Source organism: Juglans regia, chromosome 16, assembly GCF_001411555.2.
Source record: "Juglans regia cultivar Chandler chromosome 16, Walnut 2.0, whole genome shotgun sequence".
NCBI classification, from domain to species: Eukaryota; Viridiplantae; Streptophyta; class Magnoliopsida; order Fagales; family Juglandaceae; genus Juglans; species Juglans regia.
Window position 1 is genome coordinate 18,812,474 of NC_049916.1, and position 26,423 is coordinate 18,838,896.

General features: G+C 35.7%; 1 protein-coding gene across 5 annotated transcripts; it reads right to left on the reverse strand.

The window, feature by feature from the left end:
* Window positions 1–636: 636 nt before the first annotated feature.
* LOC108989807 (paired amphipathic helix protein Sin3-like 4) lies at window positions 637–15,859 on the reverse strand. 5 transcript variants are annotated; one of them, XM_035686288.1, is made up of 24 exons: window positions 15,612–15,859; window positions 15,253–15,394; window positions 14,654–14,809; window positions 14,317–14,503; window positions 14,139–14,237; window positions 13,867–14,034; window positions 13,440–13,779; window positions 12,478–12,614; window positions 7,745–7,820; window positions 7,640–7,669; window positions 7,163–7,458; window positions 6,913–7,067; window positions 6,093–6,220; window positions 5,732–5,986; window positions 4,662–5,357; window positions 4,457–4,527; window positions 3,335–3,979; window positions 3,121–3,221; window positions 2,899–3,037; window positions 2,647–2,799; window positions 2,373–2,536; window positions 2,183–2,294; window positions 1,896–2,059; window positions 637–983 (listed from the first exon to the last, which is right to left on the reverse strand). In XM_035686288.1, the coding sequence occupies exons 2-23, from the start codon at window positions 15,324–15,326 to the stop codon at window positions 1,928–1,930; spliced, it is 4,314 nt and encodes a 1,437-aa protein (XP_035542181.1). In that variant the 5' UTR covers window positions 15,327–15,394; window positions 15,612–15,859; the 3' UTR covers window positions 637–983; window positions 1,896–1,927. The 5 variants fall into 5 exon arrangements, with proteins under 5 accessions (XP_035542181.1, XP_018819101.1, XP_018819099.1 ...); XM_018963556.2 differs by having other exon boundaries at window positions 13,512–13,779; window positions 15,510–15,859; XM_018963554.2 differs by having other exon boundaries at window positions 637–980; window positions 15,510–15,859.
* Between the last annotated feature and the right edge of the window lie 10,564 nt (window positions 15,860–26,423).

Genomic DNA, 26,423 nt, shown 5'->3' on the forward strand with positions numbered 1-26,423 from the left:
GGGTAGACATGGTGGCGGGTGTAATTGGTGACTCCGTCTAGTTTTTAAAAATTTAAAAATCGATACAGACTAATTTATCATTAAAATCAAAACTTATTTTATATTTTCGATTCAGTCCATCCAATTTTCTAATTTATCGTTTACATATGACACTATATTAATTTAATATTATAATATTTTTAATGCTAAACTTAATTGAATTAAGTATTTATTATTAACAATTACTAATTCATTAATGTTCAATTATACTAAAATAGTACAAGTAGTATCTAATTTATTAGTGAGATTAATAAACTTGAATAATAAGATTAAAATAGTATAATTAGGATCATACCTATCACTATAATGCAATTGTATAACACACTTAATCACCCAGTGAAGAACATTAGTGAAGAGAAAAATCAAGACCCATCATAAATCCCTGCACCTAGAAGTTCACCTATTAATTGATAGATATAGTCTTACTATATGCAAGCTTGGCATACTCCATTTGGGAAAAAAAAAAAAAATTGAATCCACTATTAAAATATAATTTTTTCATATGAATTTCAAACTTACTCACTTTTTTTAAAAGAAGTAAACAGGGGGACTTGAGTCTTACACACCCTAGTCCTAGGACTGCAAATATTATTTTCCTTACATTCAACTATTGAAATTCGATTAAATAAAAGGGAAAATCTCTTATGGGTCAAAAAGATTCAACAAGAATATCGATGAATGGAATGAACATATATCTCAGGTTTACATCACAAATTACCTCTATTTACATGTGGCCAAAAACGCCACATACATACATACATACATACATTATGCTACACCCGTCAAGCCATATTCCTCCCCCTTCTCTTCAATTCTTTTATTTGGTTGGTGAGACAGAAATGTGAGAACAAATGAAAGATGATTCCACGAAAGCTTTTCCCTCCGTGGCGCCATATAATCTTTCCGACTCTGGTACCCGAGTAACTATTGCGTGCAAAAAGCTACTGAAAAAAAAAAAAAAAAAAAAAAAGAAGAGAAAATAATCAAAACTAGAGAAATTTTCATCCATTTGAGCAAACAGAAAACTAGATCAAGAGGTAAAAGCCAAACAAACATTAAAACACATGTAATTCACACCCATGAAAAACTAATTTCTCCAGTCAATGCATCCCTACAAGTACCAGTTCAAACTGAAACCAGATGCAACAAAGTCAAACCCATCGTGATTAAAATTCAGAAGGCCATCTGTCCTCAACCCATTTATTTAGCTTTTACATCCTGGTTCTACGCACTCATTCAGAGCCAAGACTCTATATTACCAACTTCAAATCCCTACTCCAGACAAGTTTTACTTGCGTCATTCACAGCCTGCCTCTCCTTCCCCTTTCCCCCCACAGTGCCACTCCCACCACTCAAATGAATACTGTAAAGTGGCATGCTCCTATGACTACCAAAAGTACCAATTCCATCCACCGCAGCCTACCTATCATCCCTAATACTTATTTCACTTTAATAAAATATTTAGGAATTTGAATCTAAAAATGGAAGATTTGCAAGAAAAACTAAAAATATGAAAATAGTATCAATGAAGAAAATAGCTTTTCTGATCCAAAATCAACTGTGACCTGCAAACATTTATTTTCCAAATCCAACAAATATTGTATTACAATCTGTTAAGAGGAGGATTTCCAATACACCAGAGAAAGAGCCAATGTCAACATCCCCCGGTGAAATGTGGTAAGACTATACCTAAAAACACTGTCATTTTGGCTCTAATTACCAATATAACATGTTGGTCTTGGAGTATGGATGCATCAACAGAAAGGATAGAAATTATCTGTTTTAAAAGCTATTATGCAGCAGAATATGTTCATCCCAGGCAAACCAGATTTACCTACAAAAGGGTTAGTACATACCATATCTACACAGGGTAACAGTAAGTGTAGTATCAGCTAGAAAGCAGTCTGTGAAATCGTTTTAGTCTACTTGACGACACCGCCTGGTCATGGCATGAGCCGTATGTCGTTCTTTTCCTTTTCACCCTGAACAATAAGTCTTCTGTATCTAAAACATATGAGACCTACATCATACACCAAAAGTCTTCAGCATTTAATACACGTTTATATGCTTCTCTATGTCTGAACTGAAAACCTTATCATTATCAGTACAACAGAAACAAGATATAAATTTTTACATGACATACCTTGGATGAATTGCAAGCTATCTTACACTCTAATCCATTGACAACTTGAACTCCTTCCATTGCCTGGCAAGCAGTAGAAAATTCATCACCATTGGCATATTTGTGAACATTCCTGTCAACACCAGCAGGCATTGTCAGCCATGACCACTAGACTGCAAATACAGGGAATTTTCTCCTATTTCTTACATACCTCTTCAAGAAGATTCCAGGCTTCTCTTTCTTTTCAGGAACAACTGTGAGGAAGTCGGTGTGCAAATATGCTGAAAAATTTGGGTCCATGGAAACAGCAGTCACTTCGGGCTTATCATGACCATAGTCCATAAGTTGGATAGACAAACAAGTTGGTGTAGACGACTGGAAAACAATTTACAATCATACACTTTAGGGCACATATAAAATCCATGCTTTAATTAAAACAATCAGAGAGGACAATAATAAGGAGACAAAACCACTGTAAGGCATACACATTCAATGCGATATATGTTCTCGTCATGGAGAAGAACACGAGCATTTTCATGATAAACCATATCAATGAATCTTCCAGGTTTTCTTGATTTTTCATATGCATATAGTTGGAGAAGTTTGTTGTCCATCTCATCAGTGGAAACTGTTTGAAGCTGAAGCAAATGCATGAAAATGGCCCTTATATGTCAGATGAGGTAATAATAGAGAAAGAAAAGGCGATAGTTCAAGTCTAAATTGTTTAAGGATCTTACTTGTTTAACAAGTTTATATATCAGTTTGTCTAGCGTGAATAAAACATATGACCGAGTTCCAATAATAGCTCGACAATCATCCTCAAATTTTGTATTGTCAGAAGAACCATCAAGTAAATTGTAAAGTGCATTCATGAATCTGAAACACCCAAAAAAGAAGAGTATTGATCAGTAGGGAATGGCATTTGAGCTGATTTGAGAAACAAACTAGAGCTAAACCACCTGGCATAAAGATCTGTAGGGCTTGAATCATTTGAAGCCCTCCATTTCCTTTCAGCAGATGATGAATTAACCTTTGCTGATTGTATTCTCTCATACAACGTCTGTCAAAACAGTGACAAAAGGTACAAGTATAGTTTATGATACCAATCATATATTTTTGAAGAATTATTTATTTTAAAAAAATACGATCATATTAACATATGACGAGCCTTACTTGGTGAAGCCTGAAAAGCACATATAAGGAGTCATTTCCATAAAAAACCCGAGAATCCTTCTCTTTCTCATGCAATGCTGATGGGACATGTTTTGCAAGAGGCTTCACTGTAAGTAAAAAGCGCTCCGAAAATGGTAAAGATGTCCCATCTCCTTCAACATCATGTGCATCAGCCATCCCTTCGGCTTCACCTTCACTCTCAGCCTTATTATCATGCTCATGATCTCCATCTTCCTCGTGCTCTTCACGGGAACACTCACCATCAGCAGACTCACTTCCTGATACATCGCCATTTTCAGAAGCATTCTCAGTGTCCTCAGAAGACCTCTGAGCACTTTCCTCACCTTCATCATCGGCATCGGCTTCATTTTCTCCTCCTGCCTCTGCACAGCATATATCTTCTTCTCTGTGTCTGGTTGGATATTGTCTGCCCATAGCACCATCCTTTGCTTTCTGCATGGCCTCCAAACCAGAATCTCTATAAACTGCAAAATTATCCTCCTCAAAATCTCCATTTGGAGATAATTCACCCTCTTCTCTTTCTACTCTGAAGTGTCCAACAGATTCTTCATGGAATCTCTGAACTTTGATGCCATCCGGCACCACCCCGTTGGTGGATATAACTGGTCTTGTAGAGTCATCACCCTAGAATCAATTTTTTTATACGAAAAAAATTTTCTCAGTCCATATTAATCACAATATTTATCACCATTAAGATCCAAAACCTAGCACCATACTCAATTATCATCCAGATTATTGATAAGCGTTGATAGCCAAACTGACCAATCATGGATAGAGAAGTTATTGTCTTACAGCTCTTCCTTTAAGTCAAGACAGATGTGGCCTTCTGAGAGCGACAGTACAGATATGGCAAGGCTACCATGATTTAATCTATGCTGATATATTTTGTAGCTAATACTTATTATAATCTGTCGTAGTTGATGAAAGATACAACTTCATACCATATTTTTTTTTTTTTTATCTAATTGGCAACATTAGGAGTCCAAATTAAGGTTAGTAGGAGTCTGCAGGCAAAACGAACTCATGTAAAGAGCAAGGGACAAATATCTAAACTCAAGATGTTAAGTTTGGAGAGAACTGCTAGACAACTATTTGCCATACCTCTGATGGAGGTAAATCGACCCCGCCCTCAACAGCAGCATTGCTAGGTTTGGATGGAGTACCACTAAGCCCTTGTAACAAAAAACTGTATCTCAGAATTCATACCAAAACATATCGAGGAATCAAAATAACTAGCAGTGACAGGTTCAACAAGATTATTTTGTCAATTAATACAAGCATAATTAGTTGGAAGCATTCTGCAAACCTGATGCGTTCTCTGTGTTAGTTCTTCCATTACTTTGCTCCACTCCAGTGGCAAGTGATGTGCTTGAATTGACTATTCGTTCATTGGAGTTATGTTTCTTGCTGACTCCAGATTGTTCATCAGCCATAGATGCATTGATCTGTACTTTACCGTTTGGAGGGTTGCAGAAAGTATCACTCTTACGTACAATATGTGCAGCATCAAGAGGACTTTCTTCTTTAACTCCATTATCCCCAATTACTGCCCAAGCCCTGCAAGAACTTGCTTGTTCTGGTGGAATACTTTCATCACCATTTCTGGAAGGATTGGAATGTAAAGGATTCATGGCAGTGGCACTGCCACCACCAGCAATGAGATCAGTTTCCCCAACAGTTGCAGCACCGTTATTGACAGCATGGCTCTTTGCCTTAACAACATCTTCGGTATCCTCTGCACCCTGAGGTCGAGAAGGAACACCAAGCATGGGTTCCAGAAATGTTGTCCAAATCTTCATAACTTTATCCAACTGTTCGGTTGTACAAACTTCTCCACAGGAATATTTAATTAGCTGATATAGATCTTCATGGATGTCTGGATCAGGGTACTCAAATTCCAAATTTGGAATGATTGGTCGTCTATTTCCAGCAGCAATAGCAAGTAGCACATCATCTTCCTTGCGCTTTTTCTCACTAATTTCTTTGATCTCCGCCAATAAGGCTGTAAAAAATGTATGACAAGTGAACCATGAAAACTGAATATATATTGTATCAGGCCATCCCATGGTGATTGGTCTATTGTTTTTGCCATAATTACATAACTCGGTACAACAGCCTTTTATCATTTCTATAGTATCTAAGACCGTTTATTTTCCTTCAAAAAAACTGAAAAGCTATGGCGACAAAATCAGATCCTACAGTAACCCAGTAATCCAGAAGGGAATAAGGTATTAATTGAAGCCCCGCCCATTCCTAATTATATTTATTTTACCATATGCTTAATTATAATATATCATGAACATCAAACATACTGTATTGGTGGCGTCATGGAGATTAATATAAATCAATAAACTGAGATATCAAGGTGAAAACTACCTTTCGTGCTCAAGCTCTTTGTGTCCTGTTGCTTGAAGTAGAAGCTCCGATGATCAAGCGATTTGTGATAGTTCTTAGCATAAATTTCAGCCCAAACTTTGTTAAAATCAGAACGACACCGCGCCCACTCTTCTTGTTTCTGCTTCAAGCGTGTTAGTATAACTGGCAAAGCAAGAGGTGCATTCTTCCTCAACACATCCATCACATCAAGCCCATGGTCACCATATAAGCGTTCAATGCACCTGAGATTCAGAGCTGCAAGAATAGAAAGCAAAATATTCTTCAGAAAAAATGTAACGTATAAGCTTACATATCATGATATATGTAGAGGAATTTTGTTAGCCATTAATCAAACTATAACCTGTGAAGTGTTCCTCAATACAAACTGGGCTGTCAGTTTTCAATGTATTGTTGTTGATCTTCTCCAATAGCTCTTCGACGCGCTTGGTTGTTACATTCACAGACTCTAACAACATATCCAGTTCAAACCTGGAAGCATAATCATAAGATCACCTAGATTTTCAAAAAACATATCAAACGATCATAGACTCACATCTTTATATGATATCAGTAATGCTATTGTTATTCTTGAAGCTCAGGCGTTGTTAGGATAGAATATTTTCCTGAAAACATCTGAAATTGTTGTGAAAGAAGTTTAAAATGAGTTTTTTTGGGTCTAAGTTGTGATAACAGTAGAAAACGTGCTTCAATTGAGAAATTTTTTGAGGTAATTTTTTTTATAGGATTTACAAAGTATTGGGACCAACTAAATATATTTGGGTAGAAAATTTCTTTATTGTTTTTGGGTTTTGTGAAAGTTGTTTTAGTTGTCTTTTTCTTTTAGTCACGGAAACAAACACAAATTATTAGTTCTTTTTTAGAAATGAAAATCTGTTTTGGAGTTTAAAAATTATTTGGATTGAAAGTGAAAATATTTTCTAAAATAATTCTGAAAATGTTTTGAATCCAATCACAGCCTTTGAGTTTCAGCAATAGAACCCAAGCATATATGACAAAGTTGGTAGCTAGAACTAACAAGAGACAAGCCAAAGCCCAATGAGAATAAATATACAGGAAAAAAAAGAAAACAAAAGACCAATTACTTTATATCAACTATAAATTAAATCGAAATGGAAAGAAAACAGCAAACACAAATATTATAACCTCAAGCAATCTCTAACCTGTCATCTTCACATCGAAACAAGCTTTCTTCGTACTGATTTTTGCGCATATGTTTAAAAGAGTAATCCTCACTTCCTGATGTGACAGATACCCAATGATCATTCAATACTTCGGAACCAAGCTCTGTTCTATGGCTAACTGAAGGTATTGGATACTGCATCGTTGAAGGACACAAAACGGATGAATACAAAAGTTAATATAAGCATTGAAGTCTCTAAAAACATGAAGCCAAAGGTTAACATTGCATACAATCTTTGGCAGCAGACGGTAACTGGGAGTGCAGCGTTCACAATTGGATAAGTCAAGTTCATTAATAGGTTTTGCCATATACTTATCCTTGCTGGAAAACAAAGACATCTTATGACCCCCGACATCTTTACTTCCACTTTTGTCAAGTCTATCTCTTTCCCGATTTTCAAGTCTATCCCTTTCTCGGTTTTCACGGTCTCTATCTTTAACCCCATCATCCTTTTCATGATCTCGATCTTTGTCCCTATCCTCTATCTTTACTGGTCTGGGTAAATGTCCATCATTCCAGAAGGGTTCTGTAATGAAGTAAAACTTCAGTTAAAATTTAAAAGACCAGACACAGTTTGAGAAGATCATAATGCATCTATTTTAATCTAAAATAGGTTCTGTCTAGAAGCAATGCCAGCCCAAAACAACTTCCAGAAAAAACTGCATCTAGCCTGAGGATAACAAAAGGAAAGAAACCATTTTACGTACTTTTATTAATGACACCAGCAAGGAGTGCATCTGTAATGCAGGAGTTGGTTAGATACAAATTTAACAATGCAGAATCAAGGAGTGACATTAGGTGAAGAGTTATACCATTCTTCTCACAACGTGCCAAAAATTCGTTAAATCCATCCATAAGATCCGGGTATCTTCCAAGTAAATCACCCACCTGACATAAGAGCAGAAACACAAATTACAAGTCATACTTCAGTTAGTTAATGCCTCTTAATTCGGGGGGTTAAGTTAGGTTTTTTTTTTTTATCGGTAATAAAACTAGGCGTTAAACACATGTAGAGTATCTGATGCATGAGCCTTATTAAAAAAGGAGGCAAATGCTAGAATCTCAACTCCAGATCACTATTGGCAATGGGGTTAAGTTAGGTTGTTATTCTCAAAATTATTGAAAATATTAGGAAAATGAACAAGTTGATCCATAATTTTTCTGAATAAATCAGGGCTGTCATCAACACCAGACTAGCAAACTAAATCAAAATAAAAAAACACACCACTGGCAGCCAGAAATGCAGGAGAGGAAAGTAGTTGAAAAACTAGAGTTAGGAGGCCTCAATTGATGAGCAGGGCTTGAAACATCTGCAGCATTAACGATTTTTCAATTTCAACTTATACATTGTGCTTAATATATCGAAGAAAGACCAAAATATTATAATCTTTCATATATTTTTTTATACAAGAATGTATTGTATATTCTTTGATAAGAGTATCCTTTTATTCATTAAGCCAGGAAAAGAGTACAAGAAGAAAAACTTGCGACCTAACTCTGGTAGTCCACCCAAAGGTATAACAAACTAATATCCTACAGTTATGGCCATAAAGTTATCATTTTGAGTGATGCAAAAATCTTACAAATATAAAGTTCAGTAATAAAACCAACCCAAAATCATACGCATTTTAACCAGAAGGCTACTTTATCACACGCCAACTGATGGATCTGGGCTGCGACAAACTCGTTTTCAACCAACACTGTACATTTTGTTGGACATGATAAAAGAATAGGGTCTCATGCTTAGCATCTGTAAACTGAAGATCGGCCAAATTATATGGACACCAACCACTACAATGAGGGTTATGCATAGAGCCCTCGCATGCATATCCTTTCATGCATATGGAGTGCTCTTGTAACATCCAGACCCAAATTTTATAGGCTTTATATAGTTTGGACCATGACAGCAATTTTGTTAAGGCTGGAAGAAAGATTATTTTATTGGGCTTATTAACCCGTATGTATATTATTTGAGGATCTAGTATTGAGGAGATGGGATTGGATATGAAATTATGGACCTAGATTAAAAGTGGAGTAGGTTTGGCACATTAGGCCCATATATGGATGGATAACCTCTTAAACCCTAGTTAGGTACGTCTCATGTATACTTCCTATGTATTTAGGCTATGCCTTTTTTTCTTATGAATAAAACTCTTGATTACCTATAAAATAAAATATATATATATATATATGGATGTATAACCCCAAGTATTTTCTAGCCAAAGGCCATTTGATTTTTGGCTGTTATATTCGTGATATTGGAAATCAGCCCCATCTATGACTCCTAAATGGATCCAAAGAATAGAAACATATTTACCCTAAGGCCTCGTTTGTTTTCACAACTCCTCTCAACTTATCTTATCTCATCTCATTTAATCTTACAATTTTTTCAAATTCCCACACAAAATAAAATAAACAATTCAACTTTTTCAAATCCCAAAACAAAAATTATATTAAATAAATATATTCTAACAATATTTTATTCAACTTTTAACTTTAATTTTTTTTTTTTTATAAGTAAAAGTATAATAATAAAAGAATAGGCAAAAAGCCATGTTCAGTACAAGGTGTGTCCTAACTACGTAGGAGTCATAGATACAAGGAAATTATGGAAATCTTGGCCATTGGAATTAACGGCAATGACCCAAGTACAAAGAGTTCTAAAGAGAAAAGCTTTAAGTTCCTCCATCGATCTCTCCTTATCCTCAAACGTCTATTCATTGAGCTCCTGCCACACACACCACATGATTCAAATTGGGAGCATCTTCCAAACGGCCTGGATCTGTTAATTACCTCTAAAGTCTGTCCAACTAGCCAACATTGCCACCACTGACTCAGGCATAACCCAATCCAAGTCTAGCCTCCTAAAGACCTCATTCCATAACCCTCGAGCTACCTCACAATGTAGTAGAAGATGATCCACTGATTCTCCATCTTTCTTACACATACAACACCAATCAGCGATGATCACCCTCCATCTCCTCAAATTATCCGTTGTGAGGATCTTGCCCAAGGAAGCGGTCCAGACAAAAAATGCTACTTTGAGAGGTGCCTTATGTCTCCAAATCCTTTTCCAGAAGAATTGAGTTGGTGGCACTTGTGATAGGGACTTATAAAATGAACAAACCGAGAAAGTACCTTTACATGTAGCATTCCACCATAAAGAGTCGGCATGCTGGTTACTCGGTTCGAATGAATACAAGAGGCTGAAAAAAGCTGCAAAGCTGTCCATTTCCCAATCATGAGCTGCCCAGCTAAAATTAATGTTCCATTGGATCTATTCCCCCACTATCATCATGACTTCCTCCATTGAAACATCCTTGTCGCTTGCAATCCTGAAGAGCATAGGAAATTGAACCTTTAGAGCACAATTACCACACCAAGTATCAAACCAAAATTTGATCCTAGTCCCATCTCCTAGACAATATCATGTGTGGCGAGAGAAGACCCCCCATCCTCTTCTAATATGTTTCCACAAACCCACTCAATGTGGCCCTCTCACTTCATTAGTGCACCAGCCACCCCATAAGCCACCATATTTACTCTCAATCACCAACTTCCATAGAGCTTCTGGTTCTTTATGGTATCTCTAAAGCCATTTTCCAAGTAGCGCCCTATTAAAAATCCTCAAACTTCTGATACCCAAACCACCATTAGAAAGAGGATAACATACCTTCTCCCACCTGACTAAGTGAAATTTAAACTTCTCCCCTATTCCACCCCACAGGAAATCCCGTTGAAGTTTCTCAATACGAAGTGCCACGCTAGCTAGAATAGGGAACAGAGATAGAAAATATGTCGATAAGTTTGATAGCGTACTCTTTATCAGGGTAATCCTACCCCCTTTTGACAGGTACATTCTCTTCCAGCCTGCTAGTCGACGTTCAACTTTCTCAATCATTGTTTCCCATAGAGAAACCACTCTTGAGGCGGCCGAAGACCAAGATTTGTCATTAGGAGTGAAGCAATCTTACACCCCAAAATATTAGTCAACTGTCTTATACGCTAAACTCCTGCAATAGGCACCATCTCTGATTTTTCCAGATTCACTTTCAATCCAGAAACTACTTCAAAACAAAGTAGAAGGGCCTTCAATTTTAACTTTAATCTCAACTCATCTCATCTGCGAAAACAAACGAGGCCTAAAACTCCTAGCCATTATGATTCTTAGAAACCTTTTTCAAAACAAACTGAGCTAAATTCGTAAAGCCCTATTATTAGGTTTTTCAGATCTCATTAAAAGGACCGTATCGCTTGGAAACTAGAAAAAACCAAGGCTGTTGTGAGTAGGGAAAGTTTTTATAAAAATTCCATGTGATGTTCTACACGAATACCAATCAAGTCCAACCCTGTTCTGCAATTTCAGGAGAGCAAAAAAAGAACCAGCCTCACCCTATCAAGTCCAACCCTTTTCCAGCATGATTATTGCCGCATTTGTTATCGATAGAAGAAAATAGGTAAATAGCATGATCATACCCTTATATGCATGGTAAACAATGTTTTTTTAAGTATTATATACGTATGGCCCTTTATTGAAAGCTCCTTTTAACATACCCAGTTATGATACAATATTATATGTTTTACATGCATCATGATATGTTTTCATTTATGATTATGATAAGCTATGTCCTTATGTGCTCTACATGCATCATGATAAGAAAGATAAAAGATAAGTTATGAAAGAAGCTTTAAGAATGGCCACAATAGATGCATGGTACCAATGCAATTATTGGTGGATGTGCAAGCCATGAATCTAAGCGTGGAAAGTATGTTATGATAAGTTAAAAGGTTCCCCTTGTGGCCCCAAGTAGTGGAACAAGCGCACAACTCTACGCACGGAGGTTAAGGTGTGCTGGCCATTAAAGAAAGGGAAAGACAAGTTTAATAAGTTATGCATAATAACTTATCAAAAAAAAAAAAAAAGTTATGCATAATACATGCTACACGTATATGTTAGTATAAGCATTGAGTATGCACGCTTTTCAAGAAGACCCTATGTTTATTGTATGGTGTACTACTTATTGAGTATTCAACACATTTTGTTTGTTTATTTTATGTTTTTATAATGTCCAGGGAAAGAAGATAGTGTTGATGAGCTGGCAGCTAGGCATAGATAGTGTCAAGGGATTTTCAAACTTAGTTAATAAGCGTCTTTTTTTTTTGTTGCATTTGGGTAGTGAGGTATTCTCAAGTATTCTGTGAATAGTAGTGAAAAAGTAATGAAAAAATAATAATAAAATAATGAATAGTAGTGAGGTATTCTAAGAATACCTGAAAATACCTCACTACCCAAACTAGGCTATTTTAAAGTTTCTTGCTATGAGACTATATTTTTATGTTACGTTTTTTGGGAATTTATTTTTCGATAAACTAGGTAGGTTTATCAAGTTGGGTAACCGGGCATAGTTACGAAAGCACGCAACACTCCTAACCTATGGGAATGGGTTGTTACAGCTCCAGTCAAACATTTGTCATTCGATAATTTAAGAGTTTTCACACTTCTTCGTTTGGTAATATTAACCACATCTATCATAGCAAATCATACCAAAGATTGCAATTCTGCTCGTGTAATTATTTCCTTGCTATAAATATGAAGGCACTTCAGAAATTCCTGGTAGTCATCAGGGTTTCGTAACTTCTCTTTAACTTTCTCGCAAAAGGCAAACTCTCGACCACACATACCTGTCAAAACATGAACCAAGGTAAAGCAAAAACAAGGCAATCGGCAATAAAATTACTGGAATAAGAGTTGATGAAAACTTTTAAGAAAAAGGTGAATTTCTGTAGAGAGCTCACAAAAAAATATATGTATGCAAACTTAGGATCCTTAAAACCATGAGAAAAATGCTAAGACCAAAAAAAAAATATTTACCTGAACAAAATATCCATGTTTTAATGTAGGGAAAACAAATAGAGGTTAACATGCAACTAAGTAAACATATGTCCAGAAAAAAAGGGAAAAAGATTAAGCAATTGAACAGTGATATTAATGTGATGAATTAAGCAATTGAACTTTATGTTAACGTCTATAGCTACTATAAAGAGAGACGTCTTTCTGAAAATGCTTCAAAAAATTTTGAAGAACTCAAAAAAAATTTCTCATAAACTTGATTTATGCCGAGAAGTTTTTTTTTTTTTTTTTATAAGTGATTTTATGTCGAGAAGTTACTTGAGAGATGAAGGTCCCGTTTGGATTCAACTATGAGATGAGATGGTTTTAGATGAAAGATGAAAATTGAAAAAAATATTATTAGAATATTATTTTTTAATATTATTATTGTTTTGAGATTTGAAAAAGTTGAATTGTTTATTATATTTTATGTAAGAATTTAGAAAAGTTGTAATGATGAGATGAGATGAAACACTTTCTAAATCCAAAAGGGGCCGAAGAGTTTTTCCTATATAATGTTGGGTAATTTTTTTTTATAAGTATATAATGTTGGTAATTGGGGCACAGAGTTCAACAATAGTCTCCAGTGTAGCATTAAAAACAGTTAAAATGCTCACTTTTCATGGAACCTTTATCTTCATAGGAGGATGAAATAGGATGTACTGTAAAGTTCTCATCACCGTCCCCACCTTGCTGCAATTGTTCAGCAGTGTCTTCAACCCTACGAGAAGTTTTTCGCTTGTGGGGAAATCGCTGTATATTAAAGTCCCTACTGCCGTCATGCTCAAATTCTCTATCATCCCTCTCCCGTTCTCTCCTGTCTCTGTCTTCTCGCCTATCCTTTTCGCCACGCCTCCGTTGCTCTTTCTCCACACTCATTAAAGATCTATCATGGTCTGGATCAGGCCGGTCAACACTAAGGTCTTGATCACCATGTAAGGCCATTGCCATTTCTTTCTGGTAAAAAAAAAATTGTAAGCCAAATGTAAGCCCTATGATTAGGAAATAAGATGGGTGACATAAGCATAAGAAAATGAAACAAACCTTGTCAACATGCATTTGTCGCATTATAGGCATGGCAGAGCTTCTGTCCCGGAGCATTGAATTCCTACCAGATTGGGCATAATGAGTGGGGGCTGTTGCTGAGGTATCAGGCAGAAAATGAGTGAACTCGACAAGCAGGTCTTCGTGATCTTGGAAAAGTGCAGCAACCTGAATAAGTCAAAAAATATAATCATCAATAGCAGAAACCAACTTTTTTTTTTAAAGATACAAATAAATGTTGCGTCACCATATCAAGGGTCAAGAAGAAACACCTCTTGGTAGACCTCACTGATGGACTTGCTTTCCTTTCTGTACATATTCAAAACGTCCAAAAATGACTTATAAACGCGATCATCACCTTGAAATCGCGTCTGCAGGCAAAGAATAGTTTATTTTACATCGAGTGAAACCAAAAGCATCACCTCAGAATAAGCTGTAGATAATGTCTACCTTTATCTTGTTAACAAAACTGATTGCTTCTTCAAATTCAACAGGTTTCTTTGGTTGAGGTTGTTCATCCTCATTTGGGAGAGTGATCTCATATCCCTTCGGCAAGAATGTATTGAAACCCAAAATTAGGTCTCGATAGCCTTTAAATAACTCCTTTACCCTTGCTATGACACCCGTAGTGTCAATCCTACAATATGCATAAAAATAATAAAGATCAACAAGATAAAATGAACAATTATCTCCATACACCAAAAAATTATCAAAAAATTATCTCCATACACCAAGAAAGGTATACAACAAATGCTAGAATAGAGCACAATGTGTATCAGAATCAAACCTTTGAGCCTTGAAATCTTTCATGACTTCAAGAAAGTCATCGTATTTTTCCCTTTTGTCTTGAAATATGTCCTTCACCGCCTTGAGATAAGCTAGGGCATCATTTGTTGTTAGTTTCTGCGTAGTTCCCCCTCCCAGCATCTGGGGCTGCCCATCCCTTCATTGCCCAAAATAAAGATGTAAATACTTGGACCAATTACGAGTTCACAAACTCTTCCAGTAGATCAATACCCAAATAACAATTTTATCGTAGAATCAAAACTTAATCATCAAACACATAAATATTCTCATCGTTAAAAGATGAGAAAAGAGCACATCCATATAGGAAGAACGATCGTTATTTTTCAGTTCTCGATCAACAACTGAACAGAATCGAACGACTGAAAGAATTTATCGTACAAAAACCTGATATTTTTCTCAGCGAATCAACAAAATTCACCGCACAAATTGCTAAGAAGCATAGTCTCATCGTCTACACAGTAAGACTTAATTTATAAAAAAAAAATATTACGTACACAAAAATTAAACAAATTTAAAAAAAAATAGAAAGGAGAATAGAGAAAGGAGAAAAGGAAAAAAGGAAAAAATAAAAACACTCACGGTTCTCCTCGAGAAGAAGCCATAGGCCGCTTGAGTTGAGAGGCCATGTAAACGTCTTCTCTGGACCTCTTCATCTCTGCAAACGAGATTCCTATATCTTCAACAGCGAATCATACTGCGGACTCCAATGGAAATAAAAATCCTGGAAAACCAACTCACTCATCCACACCAAAGCAAGAAGCAGAAAGCAGATCTAAGCGGCAAAAAAATCGAAATAAAAAAAAATAAAAAAAAGAAGCAAGAATTTCAATCCGGACCTCCTAAACAGATCACCTACGAAGAGCCAAATCGTGACAGAACAAAAATACAAGCAATTCGCGTTACTTCAAGACTAAGCTACGTGTGAAGGAGAATGTTACAATTATCGATGCGAAATTTACAGAGCGGCAGAGAGATCGTTAAGATGCAAAACAACGAAGTCTTCCAGGAAACTTTCAGAAAATACGAAAAGAAGAAAGAGTCTTCCGTCCGAAAGAGAAACACCACGAAGATTATACGTGTTCTGAAAGAGAAACAGAACAAGGAGAGGGGGAACACTACGATTAGAAACAAGTTTTACTTGTTTAATTTTCACGGAAGACAAACGGAGAACAAAAGATACAATGCAAAGAGAAAAACAGAGTTTAGCAGAATTTATATATATAAATTTATTTATGTATATATATATATATATATATTTATGTATATATATATATATATATTTTTTTGGTGTGGATGTCTCTCGGTTTTCAATTTTTTTTTCGTTGGACGTTGGTTTCCCGGTTGCCTAATGTATGGGTTACCGGGTATAGGCGGTTGATATAATGCTACGTTAGCAAATTGAAATTAGGGCTCTTTTATGCGTGCTTACGAAGTAGCGCACTGCACTGCACTGCACGGTCCAATCCAATCTCTCAAATAACTCATTTATATATCATTATTCTCTTTTATTAAGAAAATATTATTTTCTTCATTTTAATCATTTTTATTAGTTTATTGTGATGTTAAATAAGTAAAAAAAAAAAATTACTTATTTTCTAATTGTCTATTAATGTTAACATTTTCTTGGTTTTGATTTTTTTTTTTCTAAACAAAAGTAGGACGGATTTATAGAGATTATTAATAAATTTTACTATAAATCAGTAATTATTCACATCACACACTCCACACGTATAATTTAGAGTGTGAAATGTTTTTTATAAAATATATGAATGTTTTTTATAATGTATGAGATGTAAGATGATAAATACTGACTGAAAGAAAGAATTTTTCATTATTAATTACGTCATCATGCTCTCTTTTACCATTAGAATAAGTTTATTTACAAGCTTTTTATTGACATTTGACACTTTTAATATTTTATTGATGTGAGAAATTGAGTAATCAATTTATATAAAAAAAATATTAATGTTTTAATTTTTTATGAATATAATAAGCTTAGTTGATATTTTATTGATAAAATATAAATAGAGTAATATTAGAGATAAGTTCTAAATGCACAAATTTTATACAAACTTTTTATAAAAAAAAGAAAGTAAGTTACACTAAGAAAAAGTAAATTCTTCATATTTTTTTATATTAAAACATACTTTTTTTTATAAAAAACTTAGGTGAAACTTATAAATTTAAAATTCGTGTGAATAAATGCTATAATAGACTTGAATGTAATTCATCTGTAAAATAAAGTTATATAATTAAAAAAAGAAAAAACACATACGCACACATTGCACACCACCCCATGGTGCGTGCCCCAATATTTCTGGCCGCCCAGATCGGACCACCTATCGCTGCCTATGGCGACCTACTCCACCACGGGGCTTGGTTTCAAGTTTTTGTTTTTATTATTTTAAATCAATTTTAATATTTATTATTTCATCCTCAAAATCATTCTTACATCCAAACATGCTTTTATGTTTGTTTAGAATCTTGGATAGATCACGTTTGAATAGTGAGATGCGATAAAATAATTTTAGATAAAAATTAAAAGTTGAGTAAAATGTTAACATATTATTTTTTAATATTATAATTATTTAAAAATTTAAAAAAATTAAATTGTTTATTATATTTTGTATGAAAATTTGAGAAAGTTGTAATAATGAAATGGATGAGATAAGATGAAACCGTTTCTGTATCTAAATGGGACCTTAGAAATAGTTTGAGTTAAAATGTTTTGTAAGATTTTGGAAAAAAAGAGAAATAAAAATTAAATAAAAATATTATAAAGTAAAAATATTATTTTAATTTTGAGATTTAAAATTGAATGTTTTTTTTGTAATTTGTTTGAAAATTTGAAAAAGTTTTAATGATTAGTTAAAAATTTAAAATTAAAAAATATTTATATTTGTAATATTTAAATATTAAAATGAGATAAGATAAAATGATACGAGAATAGAAGATTTTGCTATCTAAATTAGGCCTTAAGTAAAAAAATGAGTTATGCTATCTATACGTTTGATGCGTAAGTTTGTAATATATCACCTAGTGGGTTATATTATATTTAAAAGAAATTATTAAAATATCAGCACTTATTTATTTAAGCTTATGTGTAGCATTCTACGTCAATCATATGTGTCAATAAACAAACTTATAAATAAAATTATTAAAAAAAAAACATATGCATTGGTCCATCCCCGTTTAGATAGTAAAAGTATTTCATTTCATCTCATTATTACAACTTTCTCAAATTTCTAAACAAAATATAATAAACAATTTAACTTTTTCAAATCTCAAAATAATAATAATATTAAAAAATAATATTCTAATAATATTTTATTCAATTTTTATTTTTTATCTTATTTTATCTCATCTCAATTTACTATCCAATGACACCTAACCTTTTTCTTCTTCGAAGAGACCTTTGAATCGGGCTCAAGAAGTTCGCTTTCTGTTTTATGGCAGTTTTAACATCGGCCAAGTCACAAATCTTGTGGGCCTAACCTACCTTCTTAAGCTTGGAAGTGAAGCCCATATTGCATGGGTACCTAAATGAAACTAGTAGGGGTGGGCGGCAGCGCCCTACTCCCTGCCCGTTGGCCCTCCATCGTTCGACCCCCGCCCAGCCACCCCGTATAACGATACCGCACTTGAATATCTTAAAAATAAATTTAGAGATTACTATAAGTCAATCATGAGTTATGAGTGTTTACATATTTGATGTATTACACATGTTCTCAGTCTTATTGAAACTGATGATTTGAAATATATTCATGAGTTGATTGCAAGAGTTAGAAGTGTGGTGAGATTTGTGAGATATTCACTAGCTAGGATTGAGAAATTCAAAGTGTTTGTTCATGTTGTGGGTATTGAATGCAAGAAGTGGTTGTGTCTTGATGTTTCTACAAGATGAAACTCAACCTTCTTCATGTTGGAGACGGCCAAGCAGTATAGATTGACCTTTGATGCCATGGGTGAGGAGGACATGCAATATACCAAACACTTTGAGGCTGATGAGAGATTGAGGCGGCCCATAAATGATGATTGAGATAATGTGCGGATTTTTATAGAATCTTTTAGGCTTTTCTATGAGGCGGCATGCACCAATTTCAAGTCTTTATACGTTATATCCAATAACTACTATTAACAAGTTTGTCAGGTGAAAGAGCAATTGAATGAAATATGCAAGAGTATTGATCCTACTTTGTGGATTATGACAATGAGCATGAGGCTCAAGTTTGAGAAATATTGGGGAGAGTTGAGTATAATCAAATTTTCCTATATGTAGATATTGCTCTTAACCCGTAGTACAAAATTGATGGCATGATGTGTGGCTTGGAAAGCACTAATAAAAAGGCGCATCATATTGCGACAAGGGTTAAGAAAACCCTCAATAGATTGTATGATGAGTTTGTCGCATTAAGGGATGTTAATATTTCAACACCTATACCTACCGCATCGCGTCCTCCCGAAGTTAGAATGATGAAAAAAACGTAGGTGAGCTAAAAGGTAGTAGCACATTTTCGAGCTTTGGAAGACTTCAAACGGCCAATCGGAGCTCGATAGACACTTGGCAGCAAAGATGCACCCATTTACGTGGCATTTTGGTATCTTAACTTGGTGGAAGGTCAATGCCGTCAAGTATCCTATTTAGGGCTGTAAATGAACTAGTCTATTTGATAGCCCGCTCAGTACTTACTCAATTAAACTCAAATCGAACTCGACTCGTAAAAAAAAAAACTCGTCCGTAAAAGCAGATACCCACTCGATTTGCAAATCACACATACCTGACAAAACTCGACTCGACTCTGCTAAGGCTCGTTAAAGCCCGCTCGTTTATGCTCGAGTCGACACGTTAGCTCGACTCGATTAAAACTCATTCATATATTGATAAATATATACATACATCTATGTATGTATGCATATATATATGTATTAGCTAATAATATAAACATACCACTTTTATAATTAAATATATAATATGTAATCTAATTACTTATATCTATATAGTGAATATACTTCATAGGTATATTTTATAATTTGTATAATAATTAGTCGATAAAATTTAATAATTTCATATATTAGTATGTGGAAACCATATATGAAATAGATATATGCTATTATATTAAGTGTATGTATTAATAATATATGTAAGCATATAATATATTGTTATTTCGGATAAATATCAACTAGTTAGATATTATTTATTTATAAATTTCTCAAAATTTTATAATTCAATTGAGGTTCTACTTGTTAGTTGTATAAATTTAATATTAGATCTTTTAGTTTTTATTTATTTAATTCTTAATTATTAAATCTTATTCAAAAAATAAACAATTCGAGCTCGAGCTCAGCTCGACTCGAACTCGTTTGTAGGACGAACTTAAGTTGAGAGTTTAGCTTATCGAGTCGAGCTCGAACAAAAAAAAAAATCTCAAGTTCGAGTATTTTGAGTCGAGCCGAGCTCGGTAAACCAAAGACCGGCTCGGCTTGGCTCAATTATAACCCTAATCCTATCATTGAAAAAATTGTCTGCAATATTTTGGTCATCTTTATTACTACTATAGCCTCAGAGTCTGCCTTTAGCACAAAAGGCGCATATTGTATCCATTCCAAAGTTTATTGTCTCGTAACACTATGGAGACGTTGATTTGCACTCAAAATTGGACCAAGAGAAAGTTAATTCATATTCCATATATGACAGACTTTAAGGAGGCCGACGAGAGGAGGGTAGTGATCAGCTTAGATCCAGTAATTGCTCTTAATTCATTATTTTACTTTTGCTTATAATATATTATGTTATATTTATTTGATAAACTTAATTTCAAATTCAATTATTGTAGAGACAACTTATGGAAATGGGGCTATATCTCAATCTACATTGGCCGCAATATGACTTTGATCTACCATTGTCATTGGTTTGTTAACTTTTTCTCTTAATTACTTGTAGTTTTTACATATGTATATAATATATGTACTTCTAACTTTCTTCCTATTTTTTTCAAACTTTTTAATCTCACTTGCCCACCCCTAATCACAATGATTTCATCTTGCTTCAAGCCTAAAATTACAAGTGGAGGGGATAAAATATATTAGGCCCAAATAACCAAGCTTAGCCTATCAAAGGGCCTCTCCATTAGAAGACAAAGGAAAGAGAAAATGAGGAAAAGATGGGAGAGGACATAAATGAGAAGTAATGTGACATAAAGCAGAGGTGAAGTGGCCTAAATGGACGACATCGACAGAGGATAAAGGAAGGGGACCATAGGACTCCTTCTTCTTTGACTAAAACTTCTCGGGTTTCTTCTACCTCTCGGCTAGAACTCTAAGGACAAGTTCTTCATTGTACAGTGATGAAGAGAGACTATGAGAAACGGTAAATAAACATATTATAGTAGATTCTTCCCATCAAATGACCTGTGGACGTAGGCATTATGCCGAACTACATAAATCTGTGTGTCTCTTTCTCTTTACTTTTCATGTGTTTATTTTCTGTTCACTGCCACAGATGTATGCATGGACAACGGCTGCACTGGACCACTGCCGAGGGCTCCACGCCACACCGATCAAGGCCGAGATCGCCATAGCGGACCGAGAATGACTCTTTCCCTCCTTTCGGCCTGCTGTGCCGTTTTTAGGCGTTAATAGTTGGTGCCGTCTGTGAGATCCTGTTGCTTTCTACACCGAAAGTGGGAGAAAGACGATTTTCCGACGAGCTAAATTATCTCAAACTGAGTAGATAAACTTTTTCTCCAGATAACTATTTTCAATTCCTCAACTCTTACTTTTATTGGGGATACTGTCACTAAAATTAGGTGAGCGATCATTCTGTCGCTCATGTGGTCAATGATAGTGCACAGTGCATAAAACACATGCACCCAACAGGCCAAGTAGATGAATTACCCGACCACTTGAGTTGCAAGTGCATTGTGCAAAAAGAGAGAGGGCGGGATACGCTTTGAATACGCATGTAGGCACAGACTAAGTGTGCACTATGCACTGGTGCAACGTGGTTTTTGACGATAGCCATGAAGACCCCTGTCCATGGGAATCGGGAACAATGCTCCCTCGTGTGCACCTCGCCTTGCATACAGGTTGAAGCTTGGCCCAGTTTTGGTGCAATCGGGGAGGGGCGTAGGCGGCCACCCTATGGCCCATCGATATCTTCTGTCTCTGCCGGAATGATCCTCGACCACTATGGTGGGTAAATGGCCTCGCGTGGCCAAGCACGAACACGCAGCATACGCACAATGAGCTCATGACAAACTGTTGTGAGCCCTTTGTTCCCGCCGGCGATCACTACTTGGATCGTTGGCATCTTTTGTCAGCTCAGGAGTGGTCTCCGACCACCACGACGGACCTGCAGTGGCCCTCGGCCATACACCCCATACGGGGGAAACTCACGACAAACGACTGTGAGCCTCTCAATCACCACTTGGACCGCCGACGTCTTTTGTAGTAGTAGGTGAGGTCCCGGACCACTACGTTGGAATTGCGACAGTACACGGTGGCCCCGCATCTAATGCACGGTGATTTGTGGAAAGCATGGCAGACTGCTGTGAGCCCTTACTTCTGTTGGCAGTCACCACTTGGACCACCATCATTTTCTACCGGCTCAGAGCTTGTCCCCAACCACCACGGTGGCCAAGCAAGTGACGAACCCCCCATGCAACGAATCTAACTCGACTCGACAAGATGGCAACTGCATGTCTTAGCCATCCTGACTCGGCCAACCTCAGCGTCTCGGCAACTGCATGTCCACCCTATGCGCATCCCGGCCAGCATCCCGTCCCAGCCTCAGAGTTGCACAACCATCCCTACTCAGCAGCAAGCACTGTCGCGACTCGGCCATGCATAGCCAGAGGAGACTCGACTCAACCATGCATAACCAAAGGAGATGTGAATCGGCCATGCACAGACAGAGGAGTCCCAACTCGACCATGCACGGCCAAAAGGAGTCCCGACTCGCCCATGCATGACTAAAATGAGTCTCGACTCGTCCATGCATGGCCAAAAGGAGAGGTGAAGTGACCTAAAAGGACAATAAGGATCGAGGATAAAGGGAGGGGATTAGACGACTTCTTCTTCTTTGACTAAAACTTCTTGGGTTTCTTCAACCTCTCGGCTAGGACTCCAACGACGAGATCTTCATTGTATAGTGAGGAAGAGAGACCATGAGAGACTGTAAATAAACATATTATAATGAATTATCCCCCTCAAATGACCTATGGATGTATGCATTATGACAAACCACGTACGTAAATCTATGTCTCTATCTCTTTACTTTTCCTGTGTTTATTTCATGTTCATTGCCATAAATGTACGCACAGACATCATACGGCCGCACCAAACCACTGCCAGGAGCTCCACACCACACCGACCACACCGATTGAGGCCTAGATCGTCATAGCGGGCCGGAAATGACTATTTCTCTCATTCTGACATGTTGTGCCGGTTTTAGGCGTTAACAATAAAGTTATGATCTTTTTTTTTTTACGATTTATTTCAAGGGAGATGCTAACAGCCGGTCAGGTGTAATAATTGCTTTTACACCTACAAATGAGGAGATGTCATGTATGGGTTGTAAGAAAATAGACAATACACCCACATGCAGCTAATTACATTTTTTTTCTTTCTTCGTCTCCTTTCTCCCTCCCCCGTTGCTTTGCCATTTCTTTTCTGGCATCTAGTTTTTGGTTCTGTAACTTTCCTTTTGTTGCAATAGAGTGACCAAAATGAAATCTCTGCGTGGTCACTCCAATGAGATTGGTCTTTACTTTTTAATGGCATCCAAATAACAGTTGCGGCCATTTTTGTGTGGCTATTACATAAACTTTGTGGGTGATTTTGGTTGTCTTGCTTTGGTTTTATAAGTGCAAATTCTGTACGTTAAGCTTCCCCACTGGGGACAGGGCCAGAACCTCCCCCATGCACCCGCACCCGTACATAAAACTGTAAAAGTGGCTTTAATAAGTAATAAGCCTACTTTCAAAGTTTGGACCATTACGTAGCAAATTATAAACTATTGAATTGTGGGAGTCTATCTATTGCAGGTTGATCCAAATATGAAAGAACAAGATTATCCTACAATCCAATTTGGAGGAAAAAAAACTATCATGAATTTCAGAATGTGACAAGCACTTGTTTTTTTTTTTATGAAGGTATGCATGACACTTCCATAACTTGAATTTTTAAAAAAATGTGATTGTCACATTATCAAAGGATACATATTTACAAATGAGTTTGAGGAAGTTTCCTTTGTGCAATCCAAAAATGTGAAGAAAAAAATCCAATCCAAACCCATGTATATATGATTCATTAGAAAATGTTAAATAGTTGCCTTTTATAAATTATAAAATAGGCTCCAAACCTATACTGTAAGGTGTAAGAGGAAGCTAAACCTTGTCGACGAAAACCAAACCCTTTTAATTCGAGTAAATAGGGAAGATATATATTTGCCATGCTAACAATTATTTGTTTGGTTAGAAGAGTCGTACAGTGAGGTTAAATACGTATTCCTTGTGAAATGGCAACGGCTTAAAATATGTAGAGTTACATGGAATATGAAAATGGTAAAGCTTAGTCTATAATTCTTGTTATCTGAACCACACAACCAAAGCTCCATAAAAGAAAAATCACATAATGAAGAAGGCTAGTTGATTGTGACATGCTCCCTCCAGTGTTAAATACCAATTAAGATAGGATTTGCATAAGTGTTTTTAGCAAAGTTTTGAATATCGTTTTGGTGATCGTTTCGGTCAAGGTATTGTAAAGAAATATTTCGATACCGATACCGTTTCAGAATTGTCTATACATTGATAAATTATATATATATATATACACATAAACTATATTTCAAAATAACAACAAAATAAATCATAAACTCAATAATATTTCTCAATACAAGTCTTAAGTTTTAACAACACACATACTTATAAAATTAAATAAGTTCTCAATCTAGCTATTAAAATAAAATCATTCATCTTCATTAATAAGATAATAATGATCAATATTTGAAATATAAATAAATAAATATATATATATATATCTATATACATGTGTATATATATATTGTATTTAGTTTGCTTAACATATTCGTGGCCACCCAAATCCAACGGAGCAATCGAATGGTGCTCCTCTCATACATCACTGACACTAGCCTCCTCAATGTGTCTCCATAATTGGCTGCCAATAATATATTAATAACGTATGTACTTGTAGGCAATTTGGAGAGAACTCAAAGAAGTACAAAATAAAAACAGTACTAAAATGACAATTGGTCCTCGATTCCTTTGTGATGTCGACAACAAAATGGAAAAATGTCTCTCACATTCTGTTTAATTACAAACATGTCCAAGACTCCAAATAGCTGCCAACCCATGTACTGGCCAAAATGTTCATATCCGCCGAAATCCAAAATATCGGCCGAAACAACCCGGTACACCCAAAATTTTAACCGGTACGAAGCATAACCCTTTCTCGTGCTTGTTATTGTTCCAACACGACAAATACCAGCCGTTTTAGCCGGTACAGTACGAAATTAAAAACATTTGTTTCTAGAGCTAAAATTCTTAATTTCACCTTTCTCCATAATATAAGTTAAAAGAAGACGGTGCAAAAGATAATGCCCGATGATAAGTAACTAGCAACTTCAGCCATTTTAGCCTGTACAGTACGAAATTAAAAACATTTGTTTCTAGAGTTAAAATTCTTAATTTTCCCTTTCTCCATAATATAAATTAAAAGAAGACAGTGCAAAAGATAATGCCCGATGATAAGTAACTAGCAACTTCTTCTGATTAGGCCTACACATTGGCCCGCCCAATAACTTTTTGGCCCGACCCGACTTGGCATGCAGCCAAAAATATGAATGACTCCAAGCAAGAGAAGAGAAGTGGGGGAGAAGAGAATCGGTTTCGTTGAAACTTTCGACTAAATACAACCCGCCTATTATATGTTGACCTGATGGACCCATTTTTGTTCAAGTTGAACGGATCGGTTAGTCAGACAGATCAGGCCCAAAGCCCTTTATGCACAGCCCTACTTCTGATATCAAGAGTGTTGTTGTTCCAAGCTATTTATTGTCAATCATCACCAATGTTCACAGCTTTATTTATTCTGGGGCTCTCATATGCCATTGTAACACACTTCTCTAAGCTTCTATATTTGATCATTATTGCATGCTAATTAACTTAATTCACGGAGGGCATCTTTATTCTTTTTGCACCAAGTATCTCTTTTACTCCAACCTTATTAAGGATTCTAGATGCTGTAACAGTGGTATCACGAGCAGTGCAGCAACGTTGGTAGGTGTAGATGGAGAGAGGCCTGACAATGACCATTTACAGAAGTATGATTTTTTGTTAATTATGATCATTTTAGTCCATACAATTTTTTTTGGAATAATTTAAATTGGTTTTCTCTAGTTTAGCTGCGTTCCATCCTGCCTTTATCAGCAACTAAATTTGAAAGGTAGAAAGCATGTTCTCTATTCAAAGATATATAAATATAATATATATATATATATATATATAATACAACTTTTATATAATTATTACACAATTGGCACTATTATATTATACCTCAATAATAACTTTTTTGATCGGTATTGAAAATATTTAATTTTTATGAAACACCAATACCATGCAGTGATTGTACAAAAATTATGTCCACATCATTTTTCACGTAGACTTAAAACATACGAAGTACGCATGATTTCCATGGGTTCTTTCACTACTTATGCCAAAAATCGACATCTT

Coding starts and splice junctions, on each gene's coding strand:
- LOC108989807 (XM_035686288.1), bottom strand. CDS start 15,326: ATGAAGAGGTCCAGAGAAGACGTTTACATGGCCTCTCAACTCAAGCGG. Junction 7,068..7,162: donor ACCGTCTGCTGCCAAAGATT/GTATGCAATGTT, acceptor TCAACGATGCAG/TATCCAATACCTTCAGTTAG. Junction 3,038..3,120: donor CCTACAGATCTTTATGCCAG/GTGGTTTAGCTC, acceptor TGGGTGTTTCAG/ATTCATGAATGCACTTTACA.